The following is a 23,666-nucleotide window of genomic DNA, read 5'->3' as shown; positions in this document are numbered from 1 at the left end:
GGCGGGGCGGCGCGGCGCGGCCCGGCCCGGCCTCGGAACCGGGTGGAACTGATGCTGCAAGGGGACTTCATTAAGCTACCAGCCTAATTCCCCTCCTTTCCCCGGAGGCCAAGGTGGCCTGAAGCGAGGCTTCTAGCCTCTAGGTGTGCGGGGACGAGTTCTATAGGCCTGCTATGTCAGATGACTGAAGTAGTTCCATAGACCCGGGATGGAGGGAACCCCTAAATTTGGGGCCAGAGAGACTAGATGCCGCCCTAACCCTCTGCAGGATAGCAGAGAAGCCTAAGGAACAAGTGGCATGTAATAAACCTGGCTCTCTGGCAGTGGAGGGGCCAGGAGTCCCTGTCACATAAGGAACTGATCCAAATTTCTAAGAACATGAGACATTCTCTAATAAGTCAAAGGATATGAACAGACGGTTTTCTAATGACGAAATCTGGGCTATCAACAACCATATGCAGGGGAAAAAATGTTCCAAATCACCAGTAATTCAGGAAATGCAAATTGTAAGAACTCTGAGGTTCCACCTTACATCCATCCATCCATCAGATTGGCAAAGATAGCAAAAAAGGATGTTGGAGGGCTTGAAGAAATACACCACACTGATGCACCATGTGTGGAATTGGTTCAGTCATTTTGGAAAACAAGTTGGAATGATGCCCACCACCACCCCACTTACTAAACTGTGCATACCCTTCGACTCAGCAATACTACAAGGTAGGCATCCTCAAAGACAGAGGACAAAGACGTTGTTTATAGCCATTCTTTTTGGGGTGGTTAAGAAGGGGGTACTTGTCAACAGGGAAATGACTAAAGGAAGTTATGGTGGATATATATGATGGAACACCACAGAACATTTCAGAGGAACCTGGGAAGACTTGCACAAACTGATACAGAGTAAAGGGAACCAAACTAGGAAAATTTTTATACAGTGGTAACAGCATTATAAAAACAAACAACTTTGAAAGATTTAAGAACTCTGATCAAAGCAGTGACCATGAGGATTCAATGAGGTGTGCTGCTTACCTCCTAACAGAGGTGATAGAATCAAGATGAAGTAGACATTTTCAGACCAATGTGGAAGTTTATTTTTTTTTCAAACGGAGGGGAAAAGGGAGTAGGGAAAAATTTGCTCCCTCCCCCCCAAAAAGAAAAGGAAAAAAAGATTGTTGGAGTATTTTTTTTTTAACACAGAAGAAAATGGAAGGAAGGAATGGCAAACAGGGCAACTTTGATATGTTGAATTTATTATATACATAAAAAGAAAAACATGATATACATAATCAGAGTTCCAGGTACCGTCCACTTTTTCTGTTCTATTATGTATATAGAAATGCTCATTTTAGTTGCTGTTTTTCAAATTCAGAATAAAAAATGAAATTTTAAAAATGAAGCAATTGAAATTAAAAGTGAAACAGTTAATTGTGAAAAAAAATTCTTTGCAAATTTCTCTAATAAAGGTCTGACAGCCAAGATAAATAAAGCACTAATTCCACTATAGGAGAAGTATAGAAATGTTGAGAGGACCTTTAACAGGCAAACCTTCAAGAAAAAGTAGAAGCTATCAGCCAACATGGGAAAATTTTCTAAATCACTAAAATAAGAGAAATTCCCATTTTGAAAATAGACCTCCCAGTTAGGCAAGGATGATAAAAGAGGAAAATGACTGTTGTTAGAGGGCCTGAAAAAAAATGGGCACATTGATAGATTGTTGTTGGATCTATGAATTGGTTCAGGAAAAATGATTTGTAACTAAATCCCCAAAACCACTAAGCTGCACATACTCTTTGATCCACTGATATCCCTACTAGGCCTGTGCCCCCAAACAGATCAAAGAGAAAAGAAAAGGTCCTATATGTATCAAAATATTTATAGCAGCAATTTTGTTGCAGCGAAAGAAATGGAAACAGTTGGCCATCAATTGGGGAAGAACTGAAGAAATTATGGTGTGTCGAGTGTAAGGCAATATTATTTTGCTGTAAGAAATGATGAAAGAGACTGTTTCAAGAGAAACCTGGAAAGACCGATTCAGAGTAAAGTGAGTAGTTCTAGGAGTTCGATTTATACTGTAACAACCACATGGCAAAGACAAACGATCTGGAAAATTTTAGAACTCTGATCAGTACACCTGACCAAATTGATGGACTTAGGGAGCAGAGTGAGACCTCCATTGCTGGATGTGGATAACATGGCAATTTTGTTTTGCTTGACTATGTATGTTTGGAGGACTGGATTTTTCTTTCCTTGTTGGAAGATTTTTAAAAACAAAATAGCATCAACAAACATTTTTTAGAACTTACTATACACCACCTTGAGTTTCAAAGGAAGACTGTACTAGATGAGGAAGGTGTGACTTCCTCACTTGTTTTTGATTTGCTTTGTTTTTAAAGAAGGATGACTTTAAAAGGCTGCATGCCCTATATCAATCTTAGATTACATTAACATGTCTGTGTCCAAGACAAGGGAGATTCTCTGTTCTCTTCAAATTACATAAAACAATAGATTTAGAGCTAAAAGGGAACTAACTTCGAGGCCATCTCACTCAACTTTTATAGCTGAAGTTAGAAACTGAGACTTGGATAGGGGAAATGACTTCCACAAGGTTGCATGGCAAGTAAAAGAGATGTAATTTGAGGTCCAATTTCCTAATTCCCTTCTGCAGCCAGTACTTCTCTAGAGCAGTGTGTTCAGTTTGGGGAAAGTCATTTCAGAAAGGACATTGACTAGCTGGAGTGTGACCAAGATGGTGGGGGGGGGGGGGGGGGAGCTCTGCCTTTGTTTTTTAGTGACTCTAAAACATCGTGGGGAGAGCTCATTTGGGGATATTTTTGTACACAGACTAAGTGAATTTTAAAATATACCACCCTATTAAATGGATTTATGTTATTGGAAGCAGAGCTGACAAGAGAAGCACCATCTCTTCTCTCTTCTCATTCGTTGGTTAACCATGGAACTGGAACTAGGTTAATTTTGCCTGAGGGGGGTGGGGGGTCACTTCACAGAACATTGTTCCTGGCTGCATGGATAAAGTGCTGACATCAAAAGAGCATACCCCTGGGGATGAGGACTGGGGGAAAGGGCTGTTCCACTGGGACTCAGACAGAAAACTGCCAGGATTGGGAGCTCTCATTGTTTTAATCTCTTCGACCTTCCCCCTTCCCTCCAGTCACACATGCCATGGTAGGGAAGATTCAAGTCTCTGTCTTTTAATAAGCTCAGAAGACAGTAAATCTTAGTAATGAGAAAACTGCATCTGCTAGACATGACACACTGTATGTGGTCTGATAAATTACACTTGAAATTATCTTTTTGGTGTTCTTCAGGATGAATTTGTCATGCTCAATTTCCATGGTTAATTCAATTCAACTAGCCTTTATTAAGCACACCCATTGCCATTTGTTGGGACTCAGTTTCCCCATCTATAATATGAGAGAGTTGGATGATACAACCATTTAAGGACACTTCCAATTTGAAATCTCTGATTCCAGACTTTTTTAAAAATGAATTTATTTTATAATAAATTTAGAATCTGTCCCTCCCACTGCCCCTTCCCAGTTGAACAAAAAACGAAAACAAAACCTATTAAAATAAGTGTGCATAGCCCAACAAAACAGATTCTCATACCCTGGGGACTGGAAATAGAGATCTCTCTCTGCCTTGCCTCTCTGGCTAGAGGTGAATGATGTGCTTCATCTTCAATCCTCTTAGCTCATGGTTTTTATCATGGTATTGATCAGAGTTCTCAAGGCTTTCTGGGTTGTTTTCTCTACATGTTGCTTTTTTTGTTGAAATTTGTTTTACTGGTTCTGCTCATTTCACTCTTCATCAATTCATAGAGGTTGGTCCAGTTTCATCTAAAATTCCATTTTGTCATATCTTATGGTACAGTAGTATTCCATCATCTTAATATGTTTGGCCATTCCCCAATTGATGGGTACCACCTCAGTTTCCAATTCTTTGCCACCCCCAAAAGAACTGCTATAAATATTTTAATACATAGGGTCTTCTTCTTTCTTCAATCTCTGGAGTATAGGACTAATAATGGTTGACTGTGTCAAAGGGTATGCATAGTTTAGGGACAATTTAGGCATGGTTACAAATTAGTACCTCAATGATTTGAGGTTCTTAATGTATCTGTGTTGCAGACCCTTTGGCAGCAGTCTGATGAAGCCTATAGACCCCTTCTCGGAAAGATGTTTTCAGATCATGGAAAGAAATGGCTACATTTCAGCTAATGAAAACAAAGGTATGATTTTTCTCATGTCCAGGATCATGGAGTCCCTGGAATATGAACCTCAAATTATGAACTCTTGCCCTATTCAGTGATCCTAGGAACTCTCCAAGCTAAATTTCTATTTTTTTGTTTTTGTCTAATCGCCCAAATTTCTGTCTTCTGGCTGGGTCTTATTTTTAACCCGCTCCAACTTGGGACCAAGATGGAAAGGGAATTAAAGTTAGAATTTCCAACTGGGCACAGTCAGGAAAAGAACAGGCTCATATCTCAACTTTTTCCCAGAGATAACTGACCTCCTTCCTAAAATTCTGGAGAGAAGAGAAAAGGACAAGAACACAAAGTGTATACCTCCAGGAAGCGTCAGCAATGGGATGTGACAACTAAGTAAGTCTTTGAGCTGATCACCTTTTGGTAAGTCCAATGAGAAATAGTGTCCAGAGGAGGACAACTAGAATGGTAAAAACTCTCAAGTCTGGTTAGTTGAAGGATCTGTGGATGGGGTGGGAAAGGACTAGACTTGTCTTGCTTGGCCCCATAGGGTAAAAAGGGGAGCCACAGGCGAAAGCTACAGAGGCAAATTTGGATAGGATAAGGCAAACTTTCTAACCATTGGAACCTATCTCTAAGTGGAAACATCCTCACCCAATGGAGGTCTTCAAATAGAGGTCAAATAACCACTTCTTGGTTCTTTCTCTGGTACAGGTTAGACAAGATGACTTCCAACTGTGAATCTTTGTGGATCTGAATGAAATCCAAAGCCCAAACCCAATTCTTATCTTTCCTCGAGGGGCACTGGCGAAATATGGGAGTCTGACAAGTTGGACAGTCAGAAAGGGGAGCTGGAGAAGGAATGCATATCTGTGACCCTTCCCTTGCTGAATAAAGGCCCACCTGTGCTTCACAGATTCACTTCATACTCTGGAGGCTACCTTTGGGCCTGAGGTCAAAGAGAAAAGGAAGGTACAACTGACCAAGTGCTGTGCCTTTGTATAGAAACTCCAATTCCTGGATCGTGGTTAGAAGCAAACAGGAAGAGAACCTCTGCTATGGTCTTCGTCAAGGAGAAAAGCAAATAATGTCACTTGGGCAGAGCAATTCAGAATTTCCAGAGTGCTTTTCTGTTCTTGATCTTATGAGGGCAGGAGGGAGGAGAATTGGCTTTCTCATTTTACAGATGAGAAAATTTAAGACCAGAAAGCTAATAGAAAGATCATAGGATTGAGTTTAAATGTTGGCTGTGTGATGTGAGATTTTCTCTCTCTGGGCCATTTTTAAAAATAAGGGGATTAGAACCTCTCTGGTTGCTTCCAGTTCCAAGCCTCTGATCCAAAGTGAAACAGCCAGGACTGGCCTCCTGGTCTCCTGACTCCCCAGCATTTAGGAATCCCTCTGAGGGCATGCATGAGGAAAATCACTCATTCTAGAAAACTATCCCTAGGTTAGTCCTACCTTACTGGAAGTAAAGGTTAAGTGCAAGTTAGTAGATAAATATTCCCTTTACTCCTCAATTTACTAAGAGCAAATTGTGAGTCCTCCCAGTTTCTCTTTGGGTCTCTGAGCATCACAAAAGAACCCCAGGTGGGATTCTGCTAGGGGTGGGGGGGGAGGGACGACTATGAACTGAGGCCTTTTACTTTTATTTTCCCTCAAACAAATTTGAATTAAATTGAATTTACAATTGGAATAAGCTAGACAGTTCCTGCCCTCGAGGGACTTACTTTCTAAAGAAAGGAAACCAAAAAAAAAAAGGAGAGCTTGGGAATGGGGGGAGTGAGGAGGGGAGGGAAAACCTGTGTTTAGGGGTTTGACTTGGAAATGACCAGAAAGTGACTTGAAGTCCCTTTTCCGGTCCAGTGAGGTGAAAGCTCTGGGTCTTCAGGCTGCTGTGAGGTGGTCCCAGTGGGAGGGGTTATAGCTCTTAAAACAAAGACAATAATATAGATAAATTGTTCTCTGGTGAGCCTAGACTCTAGATCCAGAATCAATTACTGGCCCAGAAACATCTTCTCAACCCAGTTCTTTTAGCCACTGTTGACTTGGATCTTGATTAGCCTGTAAGGTAAGTGTGATTATTATTCCCATTTTACAGATGAAGAAACTTAAGTGATTTGTTCAGGATCATATAGTCAGAAACTGGCATAACTTCAGCTCAGACCTTGAAAATCTCATTCATCTATGGACCCAAACTACAGTTTCAGTTGTATTGGAAAAATTGCTCCTTTGCAAAATGGGGATAACAACAGTGGTTTGCCATTATAATGAGGAAAGACTGGCAGAAAGAGACAGATGAACTGTTTCCTTCCCCCCCCCCATATCCTTTTTTGCCATCTTTGTGGATCTGATGGGTTTGTCAGATACGTATGTCAGAGGTTTTAGTTTGCATTTCTCTAATTAGTGATTTAAACATTTTTTAATATAGCTATTGGTAATTTGAATTTCTTAGAAAAATGCTGTCCATCCCCAGAGAAAGTGTCTGGCAGTGTCTGAATACAGATTGAAGCATACTTTTTTGTTTTAACTTTCTTTATTTTTCTTAGGGTTTCTTGGGGGGGGGAAGGGTCTGTTTTCTTTCACAGCATGATTATGGAAATGTTTTGCATCACTACACATGTATAATCTATAAAATTGCTTTCTTAATGGAGGAGGAAGAAAGAGAATTTGGAAGTCAGCTTTCAAAGGGAACATTAAATTGTTTTTACATATTACTAAGGAAAACTAAAATTAAATAATTTTTTGAAAAGAAAAGTTCATATTCTTTGACCATTATCAGTTGAAGGTTGTTTATTTATTTATTCTTATAAATTTGAATCAGTTCCTGAAAATGAAGAGAAATTTTTCAGAGAAATTTGCTACAAAGATTTTTCTCCCTGATTACGGTTTCCTTCTAATTTTAGAGGAAGCAACTGAAGCTTGCCTTTTTTTTTTTTTGCAAGGCAAATGGGGTTAAGTGGCTTGCCCAAGGCCACACAGCTAGGTAATTATTAAGTGTCTGAGACTGGATTTGAACTCAGGGACTCCTGACTCCAGGGCCGGTGGGTGCTCTATCCACAGCACCACCTAGCCGCCCCTCCTAATTTTAACTGCATTGGTTTTGTTTGTGCAAGAACTTGAATTAATGAACTTACTATTTTCAGATAATTTCTTTCTTGGTCCTCTAATTTGATTATCATCTTTTGTGTCTGAAGCTTCTCCTGATTTACCTAATTTCCACCAGAGTGCTTTAAGTAGTAACAGACATGTATGTTTTGCCGTGAAGTCTGCAAAGCACTTTACATCCATTATTTCATTTGATCCTCACAATTAACTTCTGGCTACAGGTGGTGTAATAATACTCTGCCTTTTACAGATGGAGCACCTGAGGCTCAGCAAGGTGAATGACTAGAAAGTCTTAGAGGAAGACTTCAATTCCACTCCCACCTCAGACTCAAAATCTAGTTCATTTGCACTATATGGTGGATTTCCATGTGCAGATTACATGCATTAGGAGCAGGCGTATGTGAAAGTGGAGGGGCTTGGCACATTGGCTGAAACTTTCACATTGGTTTTAAGCCAGTTTGAAAACAAGGTGAGAAAATAGAATGCAAGGATCATAGTCACATTCTCAAACTGGTTTGGCTTGGCCTTGGAAAGAGCATCCTAACAACAAGTTACCACTATCTCTTTTTCAGTGCAAAGCAAATGCAAGAATAAGAAAAAAAAAGGGCTCTCTCTGGGTCCCTCTTCTCACAGATTAGTACTCAGCCTCAGGCTTGGCCCGGAATTTGAAGAAGAATGACTAAGCTATTTCTTCCAACCTGGGACCCTCCTTGTAAAGGTAAAAACCCTACACTGATCCCATAGCCTCCTGGTTCTTTTTCTCATTGCTTGCATGTGTGTCTATGGATCTCACTCTCATCTTTAGGGTCTTCCTAATGACTTCTCCCTTCCTTTGCCCAACAGAAGTTCAGTCCCTAAAAAAATCTGCTGTCCCCTCCTCCCTTTTACTACCTTAGAAAGAGTAGTCTACTTTCACTGCCTCCATTTCCTCAATTCAATTTAATCCACACCAGAAACTATACTAAGTGTGGGGAGACAAACAGTCCCTGCCCAGCCAAGAGCTCACATTCTACTTTCTCCTGGAGCAAACAATGTAGAGATAAGTAACTATAAAACAGAAACAAATGGGGAACCTGGGGAGGGAAGCAATAATAACTGAGGAGATGAGGAAGGCCTCTCCTTAGCCAGGCTCTTGGGCTCTTCTTTGAAGGGAATTGGGGATTATGAAGGTGAGGAGCAGATTGAAAACATTGGAGGGCAACTTCCAAAAAGAGCTAAGAGGTAGAGGTGACTCAGAAGGGGTCAGAAACCATGTTTTGAAGCCACCATTCTGTTGATTGGTAAATTCCCTGACATTTTCTCTGTCTTTCTACCCTTTGACTTCTCTGCCACATTCAGTCCTCTTGAGCAGCCCTTCCTCCTGCCTGTTCTCTCTTCCCTTGGTCCATTTCCTACCAATATGGCCACTCCTTGCCCTCTTCCAGCATTACCAGACATGGCCTTAACCCCAGGTACCCCAGAGAGCTCTTCACTGTCTCTACCTTCCCTTGATGATTTCTTCTGAACTCAGAGGCTCAGTTATTCACCTCTCTGCTGCTTTCCCCCAAATCTCAAGATCTCCATATTAAGCTCTAATCACTCCTCTTCAGAATTTCTGACTCAGCACTGCATTCCTTTGCATACTTTTCTCTATATTGATGTGGGGGTTTTTAATATGATTAGTTGTGCTAATTATTTTTCTGACTCTTTTGCATCCCTGAAGGAAATCCACCTTGATCACAGTTAAATCAACCTGAATAGGCATCTCAGATTCAATCTGTCTAAAACAAAGCTGCTCATTTTCCCTTATATACCCTCCCTTCCTTCACACATCTCTATAATGGTACCATCAACCTCCAGTCATCCAAAATTGAGAACTCACACCCTTTACAACGTCTCTGTGCTGCTGCCACAACACCACCACCCCCCACAGTCAGTTGTCAAATCCTGCAGTTCAAGCTCCTCAACATGCCTCTGATCCATTCCTTGCTTTGCCCACCATCGCTGACTTTGAACTTTTGGCAAAGTCTCCTCAATTGACCTTCCTGTCTCCAGTCTCTCTCCTCTTCTATTCCATTGCTCATGAAAATAATCCTTACAGTGAAACTATAACCCAAGTTAGCCATCACTCTGCTTCCATGCTAGGCTTGTGATTGCTTTACTGTATTCTCCATCTATTTCTTCCTCCTCATTTTCAAGTAGTCTGCACCCCACCCTCATTCAGTCAGACTCATAATAATCTAACCACCCTCCTCCTGTCTCCCTCCCCCAGTTCATCCTTCAGATTCGTAAAGCAAGTAGAAGAAATTTTAATAGACATCTTTTATTTTTACAACACATAACTTTCCACCTATTATCCCCCTTCTTAAGACAATTTAAAAAAAAGCAAAAGCCTCATAATACATCAAAAAAAATCTGGTAATATATACAGTTTTCTTCACCCATCAGCAAAGGAGTGGGAGGTAATAGTGCTGTCTCCTTTTAGAAACTTTTTCTGACTATCTTAATTGTCCATTCTCTCTCCCTTCTCAAATTAACATGAGTATATTTACCCATGTATATATTGTTAACTTCCTCAAAAGGTGAATGTTATCTCCTCGATGGATGCTAAGGAAGCCTTGCATTGTAGCCTCTACACTAGAACGGTGTTTACTGGAGGTTTAGTGGTTGAAGGAGGTTCTCATACTGCATTGTTCAAAGGGTTCACTTTGGGCTGCCTGCCACTGGCCTTCATCTAGATTCCAACTGCTCCCCCACCCGCAGAAGCAAAAGTTGGAATCCATAAGCAGTACCTGGGGATGGAATTTGATGTTTACCAACCCATGATGTCTGGGGCATTTGGGGCAAAAGCCCCACTGTTCTCTGAGTGTTTCCTTTTCTGTCAAGTGAAAAGGGTTGATTAGTATCAACTGGGACCCCAGTCCTCCCTGATCCTTTAATCATGCCCTCAGTGTATTTGCCTGGCAAAAGTAATTTTCAATTTTAATTGTTCTTGAGAACAAAACCTTGCAGTTCTGAATAACTCACTCCTGTCTGTGAATTTATACTTTCCATATGCACTAAGTTCTGGCCTGACACTGAGAAAGGCAGGGCAGGAGGTCCAGCCACCTTCTCTGACTAGCTGTGGCCTGAAAAAAATGCTGGTCACACGATTCTGCTCCTCTGTGGGAGCTTGCTTTCTAGGAGAGGAGTGAGCTGCCCTGGGAAGAAGAACGATTAAATAAGCACCCATATGCCAGGCACTTGGTAAGTGTGGAGGGACGACAAAGAAAAAAGTCACATAGTTTCTGTTCTCAATGAGCTCACATACTGTTTAAATTTAGCAGGACCCTTTTGTGTCTGCTTTTTAAAGTCTGCTGAATCCCTTTGCAGACTTTTCTTTATTGATATAATCATGTGGTGTTGTTTTTGGGGTTGTTGTTTATGTGATTAATTGTCCTAATTATTTTACTAACAGAAACCTCTTAGCATTCCTGGAGGAAATCCAACTTGCTCCATGGTGAACCATGTTTTGGTTTTTGCATTGGTCTAGAAGCATGTTGAACAGAATGCGTTCTCTTGGAGTCAGACCTGGGTTCATATTTTGTCTGATATTTACTAACCTTATGAGCCTCAATTGCCTCCTCTGTAAAACAGATAATTTCAATATTATTCACATGGTTGAGAATAAGACTACAGAGAAGGCACCGCATTGGTAGTTTCCTCATTCGGAGTTCCATAGACCAGTGTAATCGCAATTCCAGTCCCTATCCCTGTCCCCACAATTGTATAAAATATTTGCCTCAGTATTCTTTAGTGAAATGGGTAGAGAGATTCTCCTATCGAGCTGAAATAGCCTTGCTACACCTTCTCTAACCCACTCCTCCAGGGTTTAGAGGAATGGACTTGGATGCCATCTAGCTCAGCCCCTTCATTTTCTATATGAGGAAGTTGAGTCCCCCAGAGGTTATCAAAGTAGTAACAACTACTGCCAAACTAGTGGACCTCAATATCAACCCAGATGCTCTGCCATTAGATCAGCATTCTTTCCTCTGTACCACACCAGCTGCTTCCTTCCATGGTCAACCTAAGGCCAAACAGAACAGTTCTCACATCCTCCCCCTACAGGAAGGCCCTTCATACCCAGGAAGCCAGCTGACAAATGCCAGATTTGTGGATTCCAAGTCTCATGCCCTTACTGTGGATGTGGTAAACCAGAGAAGAAAGAACCAGCTGCCATGCTACAAGCACCACCCAGGCATCTGAGCAGGCAGCACATGAGTGAGTATGCTATCACATCCTGGTCTGCTGGGGGCAGAGGAATCACACACACACACACACACACACACACACACACACACACACACACACTCACACTTAAGCTGAGCAGGAGTCTTCCAAAGGGCCATGTTTCCTGACTCAGAGCCCACACATTGACTTAATTCAGACTCTTGGACTGCTTTGGATTTTTCTTCTCCCACTCCTTAGTTTTCATTAGATTTCCTCTGATTTCTTGCCCTCCCCAGTGGGGCATCTAGGTGGTAAAGTGGCTTGGCATCAGGAAGACCTAAGTTCAAATGAGAACTGTGTGACCCTGGGCAAGTCATTTAACCCTGTTTGCCTCAGTTTCTTCATCTGTAAAATGAGTTGGAGAAGGAACTGACAATCCATTCCAGTATCTCTGCCAAGAAAACCCCAATCAGGATCACAAAGAGTTAGATGTGACTGAAACAACTGAACACCGTTCATCCCCAGTCCTTAGTATTCAGAAATGTGTCATAGGTCTGCCTAGCACTTTGCATGTGTCCAATTCCAAATGAAGCCTGCTCTTTTTCAAAGCAAAGTGGGCCCCATGCCAAAGCAGGGACTTGCCCAAGATCATGTAGTTTGGCCCAAGTCACTAAGCCAGGATTACTGCGACTGGAGCAGCAGTCTCTAAGGTTATTTGGGGCAGTGCTGGGAGAAGATCTCACCAGGAGCAGGAGGATTTCTTCGGAATTATTTGGGCAGCAAGAGCTTACAGGGAACAGAAAGGGGGGATGCCTGGGGCAAGCCCTCTAGTGGAGCTGCTGCAGTTTAGCTCAATTGAACCAACATTTGTTAAGCTGCTCTTCATATTATTAAGCTCCTTTTTTGTGCCAGGCCATGTAATAGACAAACTGGAATGAAGCCAGGTACTAGGGCTGCAAAGAAAGTCCCTGCCCTCAAGGAGGTCAGCACCACAAACAACCATGTCCAAACAAGCTAGATACAAGAATAATCAACAGGAATGGGAGGAGGGATTTGCCATGAGGTAGGAGGGAGGTTGGACCAGCCAGCAAGAATATTCTGATTCTTGAGATGGAAGCTAGGTGTATGAACTACACTGCCTAGCTCACTGGTACTCATGATGTCGGGAAAAATTAAGGAAGCCCCCCCCCCCCCCCCAGTGCATTGGGTTGTTGCATGGATAAGGGTCGCTGTGGATGGATTATAAGCTCCAACTGAGTGCTTGAGCATAAGAGGCCATGGAAAGTTCTTAAACAGGTGAGTGATGTTCAGACCTAGCACTTCCACAGCTGGATGTGGAAAGATGGATTACAGGGAATAGATTACAAAGGGAAAGTATCATTCTTTTGGTAAGATTTCCGTGCAGCTATACCAAAACTGAGACGCTAACGCTATGACTTCCTCTCCAGGCTTGGAGATGTACGAATAGTGGTAGACTCTGGCCCTCCTGTAACCTTGGACCACTTATTCCTTCTCTGTGGCCTCTTTTTCCTCTTCCATAAAATGTAATATGTGTTAGCCTGGACATGATCTACTTCAAGGCCAAGGCCTGCTAGCTCTAGAAGAATCCCCAGGTGATCCTGGGAGAGCCCCCCCTTTTAGAACCTGCTATCTCATCCCCCATCCTTTGGCCTCCCACACCGGAACCAGCAGGGTGCCATCAAAGGTTAAAGAGAGACGGATGGGTTGAGGTTGAGGGGAAGAGGACATTGGGCACATGGGGAGAGTAGGTGACTGCTGCAAAAAGAAATCTCCCAAGTTTTTGACAGAACTGGAAGAAGCTGACCCTTAAGAGTCAGGAAGATCTGAGTTCAAGTCTTGCCTATTGACCTGTCAGGCTGTTTCCTCATGAGATTTTAGGTCACATTTATCTGAAGCCTTTTACACTAAACCTCCACAGTGAAACAAACTTGAGCATCTCTGGCAGAGGAAAGGTGCCAGATGACACATTGTTCCAAATGACTAGACCTGAAGGAATCCCAGACAAAACAGTAACATCTAAGATTTGTTGTATACGCCCCCACTTGTCACTTCTCAGTTCCATGAGAGCTTGCTTGTTGGGCATTAGAATGGCGAATACTGCACAAACTAGGTCTCTAGTCAGGCTGCAAAATATGAGACTTAGGCATGGAGGCTGGGCTGGAAGGAGCGATACATGATATATTTTCATTTGCCATTTTAGTGAGAGCTCTGCTTCATTTACTAAAGCATTTAGTAAACCCGCAGGGGGCCACATAAAATAGCACTGCAGTCCACGTTTTGTTTAGCCCTGACAAGTGATGTTTCTGAGTAACATCTAAATAGATTTGACTGAAGGTAAAATCTTGGATTGGGGCAGCTGTGGGAAAGGTTCACCTTTTAAAGGGTGAACTGAGACTTGAAGGAAGTAAGGGATTTGAAGACTGCCATATAAAAAGACCTGAAAAGGTCACAAAGAGGCCAATGAGAGGATAAACAGGCAGCTTTTTTTTTCAGGCCTAAAACTATTTCGCTGAATGTTTCAAGGTCTTCTTAAAAAAAGATTGGAAAATTTATTCTTTTTCCTAGTGAAATGTGCTTTGTCATCCAAGGCCAAATAAACGAGGAAGAACTGAGAATTGGGGTGATAAATCAAAGATCCAACTCTGTAAATCTACCAAGTGCCAAATTGTGAAAAAACAAAGCAACAAGTCTAAAAAAGTGAATCTAAAATGTTTATTCTTTATCCAAAGCCCACCAGCAATTTCATTGGTAAAAATTCTTGAATCCAAACGTCTACCACTTGATTCTGATTTTTCAGTGATTTAGTGCCCTCATCCTCAGTCCCAAGGAACTACCATTTGGGTAGAGGGACAATTTTGAACTGAAAGCAACCCCACTCACTTCTCTGAGAGCAACACCATCCTAGGTACCCACCCAGGCTCACATTTTTCCTCATCTCATGCCTTCTGGTGTAGGCTTCATCTCACCCTTCCTTCAGTTTCTGATCACATAACTAGTTGATTCCAATGGCTCCCAGTCTTTTTAATATTTGCTCCTAGGAGCAAATCCAGTATCAGACCTCGAATTCCTAGTAGGAATTCAAGAAAAAGATCCCTTTCCTTCTAAAGAAAATTTTTCTTATTTTTTTTCCTCCATCATGCTTTCATTTTTAAAAGCTTACTATGCAGAACTTTTTAATAAGCTAGTTCTTACAGATGAGGGGACTGAGGCAGAGATAACCACAGCTATTGCAGTTCAACCATGTCCCTGTGCACAGGGAAAACAAGTCTTGTGCCTCCCTGATTAGGCCCTTTTTGTTCAAGGATTCAGAATCCTTGTATGTCCCTAAGGTGTGTCAGGATTTGGGAGACTCCTCAGATCTTTTCCCAAACTGAAGCAGGATACTTGAACAAAAGAAAATAGACAAGCTAGGACACACAAGAAAAAGACAGTGCCACCTGGACCTGACCATCCTTCCATATGAGGGGAACCCCACACACCTTGGAAATTGGGGCATCTTCTATGAACCATTCCACCCATTCCACTCCCGGCCACATGACAGCTGTGAGCTTCCTCAAAAGTTTTTGTCCCCAGTCAACAGCCTTAGACAAGCCTTTCTCCTAACTTGCTCGTTGGTTAGGTCCCCATACTCTCACACAAGACGTGGGGTCGGACAGTGGCATCAGGAAAGCGTGTGGGGGTTCTTCACTGTTTGCTTTCAAAAACTTTACTTAGTACACAACATGTCTTTTTTTTTTTGGAAGACTGATTAATAAACTTTATTACAGAAAATGAATGCATTCAAAAAGGTCCCTAGATACACTTTGACAAAAAAACATGGGAGACATTTTTGACAACAGTTGCTACATTAAGACCGATTTTTTTTTTACCTTTTTGAGGGGAAAGTAAAAGGAGAAAGCGGACGAGAGTATTAGAGTAGTATTTAGGGAAGTCAGGTTGGCATTGTAAAAAAAACAACCCCCCCCATCAGTTGGTTCAGTTTTGAAGAAATCTACCAAACTCCCATCCCAACAGCCACTGCCTTCTCTTTGAAATTTCTGTTGGCCTTCAAACATAATGAGCTTTTATTTTAAAAAAAAATTGGGACTGGGATTTAGATGCACTCTTATCTTCTGTTATGAACCTGCTTGTCAAGGGCAAGGGAACTGTCAAAACAGGATCGAAGGTGAAGGGTCAGGTAATCCCATTCAACGCCTCAGTCCCAACACCCAGTTCTAGAGAACATACTGATAAACAATGCCTAGGCAAAACTCAGCGATCACAGGGCAAGGCCTTCAAAGCAGCTACTACTGAGATGTGAAACCAGACATCCAAACACCCACCTGGGCACACCTTTTGTGCCCATGCCCCACTTTCAAGATGTGGGCACCTTGGACCAGGGAAAGTGAAATGGGGGGGGTGGGTGCTGATTGGTGAGAAAGGGAAAAAACAGGGAGAAGAGTGAGAAAAAATATGCCTCTATTAGAAAAGACTTTTCTAATTGTTGAGGTCAAAATGGCTCATGTCCACAAAACAACCCTAAATCTTTGCCAGAGAACATAAGGAAATATTGCCCCAGCAAAAAACAAAATAACTCAACTTTGTGAAAAAGGAAATGATGAAAACAACCCCTTTCAGTTTGTAAGGTAAAAACTTTTGTTTAGAGGAGAGAAAGGTTCCCTCTGTACAGATGATTTGATACACCCTAAACCACAAGAGTTCCAGTCTATCATCCTCAAAAACACCCAATACAGAAAATAACAGAATTGCTACAGGGTCTCAGTGCCTTGAGTAGCCCCAAAGGTCCCACAATCCCCTTTCTTTCTCTGGACAAAAACTTGAGTGCTTGAACTGAAGGGAGGTGGGAAGGACTCCCAAACAAGTGTTTTAAAGAAAGGCACATTTTTATATATAGCAAATGCATACCCAACTTAACCAGATAAAGGGGGGGAGGTCAAAGTTAAGTGGAATTAAGTCACCTCACCATCAGCTTTTCTCTATTTTTGAAAGGTGTTAACTTGCAGGTAAGAGAGGTCACTTTTTCACCAACCCACCAAATTAAAGTTCATACCATCTTAATGCTACTCACAAAAACCATCTAAACGATGGAGTAGCTTAAAAGTAGGTGGGTGAGGACCACTGTCCTCACTGATCTATCACTACCAGACTCCTGGGGTACTGGAAGACTTACAAAGTATTGTCTGCTTGAAACCCAGAAATTTTGAATGGTTGTTAAAAGTGTAATACTGTTTATTTTGCTTCAAAAGACATTTCAGCATTCTAAACATACAAAAAAAAAAAACCCAAACCCCCAAACGTTCCAAATCATGTTTAAAACAGACTTGTTTTTGATTTTTTTTTCCTTGTATCACTGCCCTGGCTTTCTGTTTGACTGATACAGAACTCTACAAGTTTCAATTTAGAACTACTGCACTTCAACTAAAGAGAAAAACCAAAAATCCAGACACTTTTCTCATGCCAGCCCCACCCCCACCCCCCTTGTGACACTAAGAACGGGAGTTGGGTCCTATTTCACTATATATACAGAAAGACAACTTTTAAGCTAAATGGACACCCACTGCAATCTACCCTCACAGTGTAGGCTTTGGATGGCAACCCCCTAGGAAAGGCCTCATGCCCCCTTCAAGCCTAGACCCCAAGAATCTGCCTAGGGGTGTGGGGTTTCTTGCTGTTTTTACAAACTATAGATATGTACAGTTTATAACCCAGAATCTTCTAGCCAATAACCATATAGTTAAACACCACCTTACAAATTAAAAAAAAAATGCCTGAAAACATTTGTAAATGCTTTTGTTTTACACCAACAACAAAAGTGCACAGAGTGAGGAGAACACGAGAACGCCTTTTCATTTTTAAAAATGTTTGGAAATATGTACAAGTTTGATACAGTTTCTAGGTGCTCCGAGATACCCATAGCCACTTCACATGAACCAGTTACAATGTCTATCTAGAAGCACTTTTGCGAAGCTATGCGATCAGAAGCCAATTAAGCCTAATGAGGGCATTCACCACCCTCACAAGAGGTGTTTCATTTCAAGGTGTTTCCCCTACTCTATGGTATTCACACGGAGACAAAATATGGTACAGTTTCATTCGTCATCTTCTTCATCATCCTCCTCCTCCTCTTCTTCCTCGTCCTCCTCTTCTTCCTCCTCTACCTTTTTCCGGGCAGCTTTAGCCGCCCCCTTTGCCCCATCGAACTTCCCTTTCGACTTATAATCTGCGACATCCTAGAAGGAGCAGAGAGGGGGGGGCCGTTGAAATTGACAAGCTCACCACCAGTGGTCTTACTTTCATCCAAGTCTGTGGGTAAGGAGTGTCCAAGGTGGCAGGCCAGGGACCATAGAGGTCAGATCAACCCCCAGCCCAAACTCACATGCTCACAGGAGCTAAGGGGTGTGTCCACAATGGAGCTGGAGTCTCAGGCTCCAGTCCAGGACACTTTCCACTACACCAGAGTAGGAGAAAAATGACAGTTAGGCCCAACAGCCATAGAGGGAAAAAAAGGCAAACACTACAACAAACTGATTTGCTGGTTAAAAGGGTACCTCCTTTCCTTCTTTGCAGAGGTGGGAGAGTCGGGGCAGGGAGGGAGAAAGACTAGAGTGTAGAACGTTGCATATACTTGATGCTTTAGTTTAGCTGTACTGGCTTCTCCCCCACCCCCATCCCCATTTCTTCTTATTCTTTGAGGAAAATGGGATGTCTCTCTGGGAATGTAAGAAGGAAAGGAATAGAAACTGAACCTATATCTTCATTGGTTAAAAAAAAAAAAAAACCCAGGAGAGAGATTCCCTCTACCAAAGCAGATCAGTGCCTCCTCTTCAGTTTTTCATCCTTAAGAGAGCTAGCTGGGGCACAGGTGTTCAAGAGGCTTGTCAGGGTCACACAATAAGCATGAATCAGGAACAGAACTTAAACCCAGGACTTCTCTTCTACCACTACAACTACTACACCATACATACTGTCTCTCATTGAAGAGAATATAAAAAAAAACAAATTTGTAAGGATGTTAAAGGTGATTTCCCAATATTTCAAAAGAAGCTAGGATTTCATGGGCAGAGCAAGTGGGCATATTCCCTTCCTTTTCCCCTTTTTAGTGAAAAGACTAGATGAGTTGCTATGACCAACCTCTGGAAATAAGCACACCAACCCTCACCCCATATTAAACTGGTCTCTTTCTCTCTGCCTGTTCATAGCATTATCTATAGCTATGAATTTAGTTTTAGCCTACCAATTGTTTATTTACTCAGATTTCTAATTTAATTGTAGGAAGCTTGTAGGAACACTTGTGATCTTTTGCAGGAACTCAGCAAAACCAAAGCTGCTACCAGGTGTGGGCTACCTAGTAAAGCCCTGACTATCCAGCATGTACAAAAGAAGGGAGGGGGTAAAGAAAAGAGGAGAAAATCTCACAAAATCTAAATACAAGTTTCCATTAAAGATCTTATGAGGTCAACTGTGTAGTGACTGTGGCTTCAGTGAACTATTTGATACAAGGCAAAAGACAGTATTACAGACTTAAGAGTTGAAGGAACCTTTAAGGTCCACAATCCAATCCCCTCATTTTCCAGATGAGGAAACCAAGGCACAGAGAGGTTAACTGACTTGCCCAGGGTTACACATCTAATAAGTGTCTGAGGTTGAATTTGATTCAGGCCTTCTTGACTCCAAGTCCAGTGCCCTATCCACCAAAACCAAACTACGAAGGTAGAACAAGAACACTCCAATTTTGTCCAAAGTTATATCATAAGATTGCTTCCTTCTATCAGCAGAGAGCTAGGGGATACAGCATACGTTATCAGACTTGCCCAATGTGTTGGAGATCCTATGAGGTTTGGAGAAGGGGATGCAAAGAGTCACTGGGAAGTGACAGTGATTTTTTTTTAAGTAAAACATTTAGGTATTTTTTTTAAATTTAAAAAGAAAAGCTGCAACCCTCAACTATGCTCTCATAAACACACAAAACCCCAATTACACAATAAAGACTCTGGCAGTATACAGGTTAAGCTATAGCAAGGAACTTCTTCTCATATATGTAAGGAGCTTCCATCGAAGTTTCTTGGCAGAATTTTTCTTTCCTTTTTTTGGCCCTGCCCTGTGATCTCACAGGGGCAGGGCACTTCCATAGATGAAGACTGGCAACTTACCTGTAGGTCCTAGTCTCAAGAGAATTGCCTGGTGGCCCCCCTGAGTTCAGGTGACTGACCAAGAGTCACCCAGCTCAAATGTGTCAGGCAGGACTTGAACCCACAGCTTCCTAACTTCTAAGACCAGCCCTTCTCCACACCCCAAGCTTCTTACCTTCTCATATTTTTCCTTCAGTTTGGCTGCCTTATTATTATAAGGTTGCTTCTCATTGTCACTCAGATTGTTCCACATTTCGCCAAGCTTCTTTGCCACATCCCCAATGGATATGCCAGGGTTTGTAGACTTGATCTTGGGACGAAATTCTGAACAGAACAGGAAGAAGCCAGACCTTGGAGGAAAAGTCAGCATGTTTAGTGTTTAGATGAGTATTCATGAAAGCTTGAGGCTTTAAAAAAAAAAAGTCCTGGGTTGCAGAGCTGTAGTTGGATCCCCACATTTTGATTCAAAGGATTCTTGAAAGTCTGAGGGTCCAGCAAGAAATGTGCATAAAAACCAAAATATGTAAGTTAAATTTCGCCAGAATATTCAAAAGGCTCTCTCCAATTTGTTCCCCAGAAATCCCATCATAGAAAGTTCACTTTAGTAACTTTGTAAAAGGCTTAGTTCTACATACAACTTCGTTGAAAATTGGCTCATATAAAAAAAAAAAATTGTCTCATAAATAGGAAGACATATACCCCCATCCACATTTCAGTGGTTATAATGAGGTGGGGTGGAGAAAGGGGTCCCTCAGCTTTACTGAATTTTTCTCTCTATTAAAAAACGTGATTCTTTAATATGATTTCATTATTTTAAAATAAAAATTAGTTCCCTGGGAGGGGGGAGATCTGGGGCGGAAAGCAAGCAAGGCAATGTAAAAGAGCTAACAATAAAAATCTGTTAAGATTTGGCTCAAGTGATAGCCATCTCTGTAAGTTGGGAAGATCAGCTGTCCAATATCCTTATTTCAATGATGGAAAGATTAAGGTCAGAAAATGACTTGCCTAAATTTACACAAGTAATAAATTTAATAACAGTTTGAGGGTCTATTATGTGGCAAGGGAGTGCATGAAAAAAGTTCTTTTCAAGGAGCTATCTCAACCTCATCCAGATTTACAAATCCAGGGCTTTCAATTAAACCAAAATGCAGAGCTACTCACCTGGGCTTCAGGCAGTCCACTACAGGCCCTAAAGTTGAAGTCAGGCCTTACTTTTTAAGCATAAGAAAAGAAAAGGAAGAAAACAAATAGGTCTTCAAAAGTTCATTGTAAACAGTGTTGTATAATGAATACAACACTGAATTTAGAATCAGGAAGACCAGGGTTCAGGTTCTAAGACTTAATAACTTATGTGAGCACAAACAAATTGAGTTTTTTCCTCAACTGTGAGAGGGAGTTGGACCCTCTATAAAGGGGAGGGGAGGTAGATCGGGGAGTAAATGACCTTTGAAGTTCCCTCAGGCTATAAATCTGTGAGCATTTATCATCCATTAACAAAATGAAATTTAAGCAGAAAAAAAAAACACCCTAGGAATTCAGGTAAACATATAGGAAGAGGGGCAAAATGACTTACGGTGGCCGTTTAGGTGCATTGGGATCCTTCTTCTTTTTGCCACCTTTTGCTGGTCCATAGTCTTTCATTTCTCTATCATATCGTACCTTATCAGCTTTTGCCATCTCATCAAACTTGGATTTCTCTTTCCCCGACATAGTCTAAGAAGAAATGAGAGAAGTTCAAAACTAGGCAGTCATTGCAGATCCATCCATTAATCAGTCAGTTGCTCCTCATTACGGATATACTATATACCACAATCGTGCTAATTACTGAAAACACAAAGAAAGACAGAATTGATGAGGTTAAATGTGGCACCAGGTCAAAAAAAAAATTAAGGAACTGAAATCACCGATTTTGAATTGGAAGGACCCTTCAAAGAAGTCTTAATTACAATTCTAAATTTTATAGAGAGGGAAGGAGAAGGAAGAGAAATGACTTGCCCAAGATCATCTATAACTCTAAAAAACAAAAAAAAAGGCAAGAAAGATTGGAACCCAGAGTCTCTGACTTCAAATTTAGTGCTCCTTTATATGGCACCCAACCTCTTCCTTCCAGGGAGTAGCTGCAGAAGGGAAGTACAGACCTGGGGGAGTGGATTAAATATTCCAATGGCCATGTCAACAAAGTTTCTTGATGGTTTCTATTACACACTGGGGCTCTGTCAATTTTAAGTCTCCTAGGCAGGCAGACAAAAAATATTTATTAAAGCAATACAATATATTCTTAACAAAAGCTGCTCTCAATGAAGTATGCCTAGCCTAGGGGTTCTGAAGACTCCTTTTAATCCCTGCCTCTCTAAAACAGAGTGCCCCAGATAAAAATATTAAACTCAGTGGCCGAGGCACCTCCTAAAATGACAGATAAGTTAACTTATCTGCATCCATGGAGGGAGTTTCCATACCTAGAAGACATACTATAACACAAGGTCTGGCTTAAAAGTTTTTTTTCTTTTAAATGTCATAAAGAAAAACAACATAATAAGATACCTTCCACCTCTCGGAACACTTTTTAGAAAACTCTGCAAAGTTAACGGGAACCTCTGGATTCTTCTTCTTATGCTCTTCCCGGCAAGTTTGCACAAAGAAGGCATAAGCGGACATCTTGCCCTTTGGTTTCTTGGGGTCACCTTTAGCCATGGTGAACTCTGGAAAAGATAAGTTTTATAACATGTGTCATTGCTGCCGGTGGAGAAATACAGACACCCACCCAAAAAAGGTGAGTCAGTTCTTTCAGTTGCCAAAAAAAAAAAATATTCCAAGGGAAAGCAATCCTGAAAATAGGATGACCCCAAGTAGCCAGCCACTAGACTGGCTGGGCTAGAATGGGGAACCTGGAAAGTACTGATGATAATCAGAGCTCATACTCCGGACCCAAACTTTCTAAAGGCTGGTGCCTAAGAAAAACAGGGGAGGGTGTTTGTAGCATCGTCCACCTTGGCAAGCCGACTGGACTTTAAAATTTTCCTCGCCAGCTTATTAACAGCTATGACAAAATTAGCAGGCATTTGGGCTTTAGACCAAAATTAAATAAAATGAATGAATAAATAAAACTTCTAAAAAAATAGCCCCCCCCATTGCTTCTTAACGGTTGAGGAAAACAAGTTTTGAAATGAATGCCAAAAAGTAGTTCATATTTTTAAAGATTCTCTCCAAAGAGAAGTATTTGCAAAAGCCGACAAGTATCCCTCATATCCTAAGTGAAGCTTCCAAGTTAGTCACTTGATTTAAAGGAAGAAAAGTTATTTAAAAGGCTGGTTTGCCGAGCACAGCCTCCCCCCTGCATTCTACCTCTCTATTTAGTAAAATAGACACATTTTCAAGTTCATCCCGTCTCCAAAGTTTTCCCTGAAAAAAGCGGTGCCCCCCCTCCCTCCCACTACCTCCCCTAGCCCCCAAGGTCATCATATAAAATTTTCAAAATTCCCATTAGTCAACAATATGGGGGGCCCCTGTGTGGGACCCCCCCGGAACAGCTGGGGGCTGCCTGCTCCCCTGGCTGGGTACACCCCGACCCAGTAAAGTCAGCTCTTCCTTGGAGGGGGGAAAGGGAAAAAAAGAGAGGAAAAGAAAGGAGAAAAGCGGCAGGTCACCAAGATACCAATAATTCATCTTCCATTTTGTGGAATGCTCCTTGATGAAAGAAAGTCCCCCTGAAATCCTTCCCTCACTCGACTGAGGGGTTCTTACCCTAAGGAAAGGCGCCTGAAAGTGGGAGCCGGGTGCTAGCTGGGGCCCGATGGCCTCGGTGAGGAAGCAGAGGCACAGTGCTGGTGAGGAATGGAGAGAAGTGGGAGCTGCTATTCTGGCCCCAGCAGCAGTAGCAGCGGCGGCTCCAGCTCCATTCGCTAAAATGGCTTCTCTGCCTAGGCAAGCTCAGGCTGAGGCAGCACAGGCTGCTATTCCTAACAAAGCCACAAGCACGCAGCCCGAGTCACCGGGGGCCG

General features: G+C 41.9%; 1 protein-coding gene and 1 long non-coding RNA gene across 15 annotated transcripts in view; one reads left to right on the top strand and one right to left on the bottom strand.

Moving 5' to 3' along the window:
- LOC141500798 (uncharacterized) overlaps positions 1-23,666 on the top strand; it is a 28,361-nt gene that overhangs the window by 201 nt on the left and 4,494 nt on the right. The window contains exons 1-6 of one of the 11 annotated variants that reach the window (XR_012472034.1): positions 27-717; positions 1,893-2,038; positions 4,146-5,194; positions 6,201-7,799; positions 7,903-8,048; positions 11,417-23,666. This is a non-coding gene — a long non-coding RNA (uncharacterized LOC141500798). Of the gene's footprint in view, positions 1-26; positions 2,039-4,145; positions 5,195-6,200; positions 7,800-7,902; positions 8,049-11,416 lie in introns of those variants that run through there. The other 10 variants (XR_012472036.1, XR_012472041.1, XR_012472038.1 and 7 more) reach the window with 10 other exon arrangements.
- HMGB3 (high mobility group box 3) overlaps positions 1-23,666 on the bottom strand; it is a 35,596-nt gene that overhangs the window by 10,276 nt on the left and 1,654 nt on the right. For 2 of the 4 annotated variants that reach the window (XM_074204268.1, XM_074204270.1), the window contains exons 2-5: positions 22,210-22,367; positions 21,242-21,381; positions 19,844-20,018; positions 1,055-17,769 (exon numbers count right to left, since the gene is read on the bottom strand). In XM_074204268.1, the coding sequence (XP_074060369.1) occupies positions 17,629-17,769; positions 19,844-20,018; positions 21,242-21,381; positions 22,210-22,359 (606 nt within the window). In that variant the 5' untranslated portion in view covers positions 22,360-22,367 and the 3' untranslated portion in view covers positions 1,055-17,628. Of the gene's footprint in view, positions 1-1,054; positions 17,770-19,843; positions 20,019-21,241; positions 21,382-22,209; positions 22,368-23,409; positions 23,609-23,666 lie in introns of those variants that run through there. The other 2 variants (XM_074204269.1, XM_074204267.1) reach the window with 2 other exon arrangements.

This window comes from Macrotis lagotis, chromosome X, assembly GCF_037893015.1.
Source record: "Macrotis lagotis isolate mMagLag1 chromosome X, bilby.v1.9.chrom.fasta, whole genome shotgun sequence".
In the NCBI taxonomy this organism is placed as follows: domain Eukaryota; kingdom Metazoa; phylum Chordata; class Mammalia; order Peramelemorphia; family Peramelidae; genus Macrotis; species Macrotis lagotis.
The sequence above is the reverse complement of the archived record's forward strand: the minus strand, read 5'-3'. Positions and strand labels throughout refer to the sequence as shown.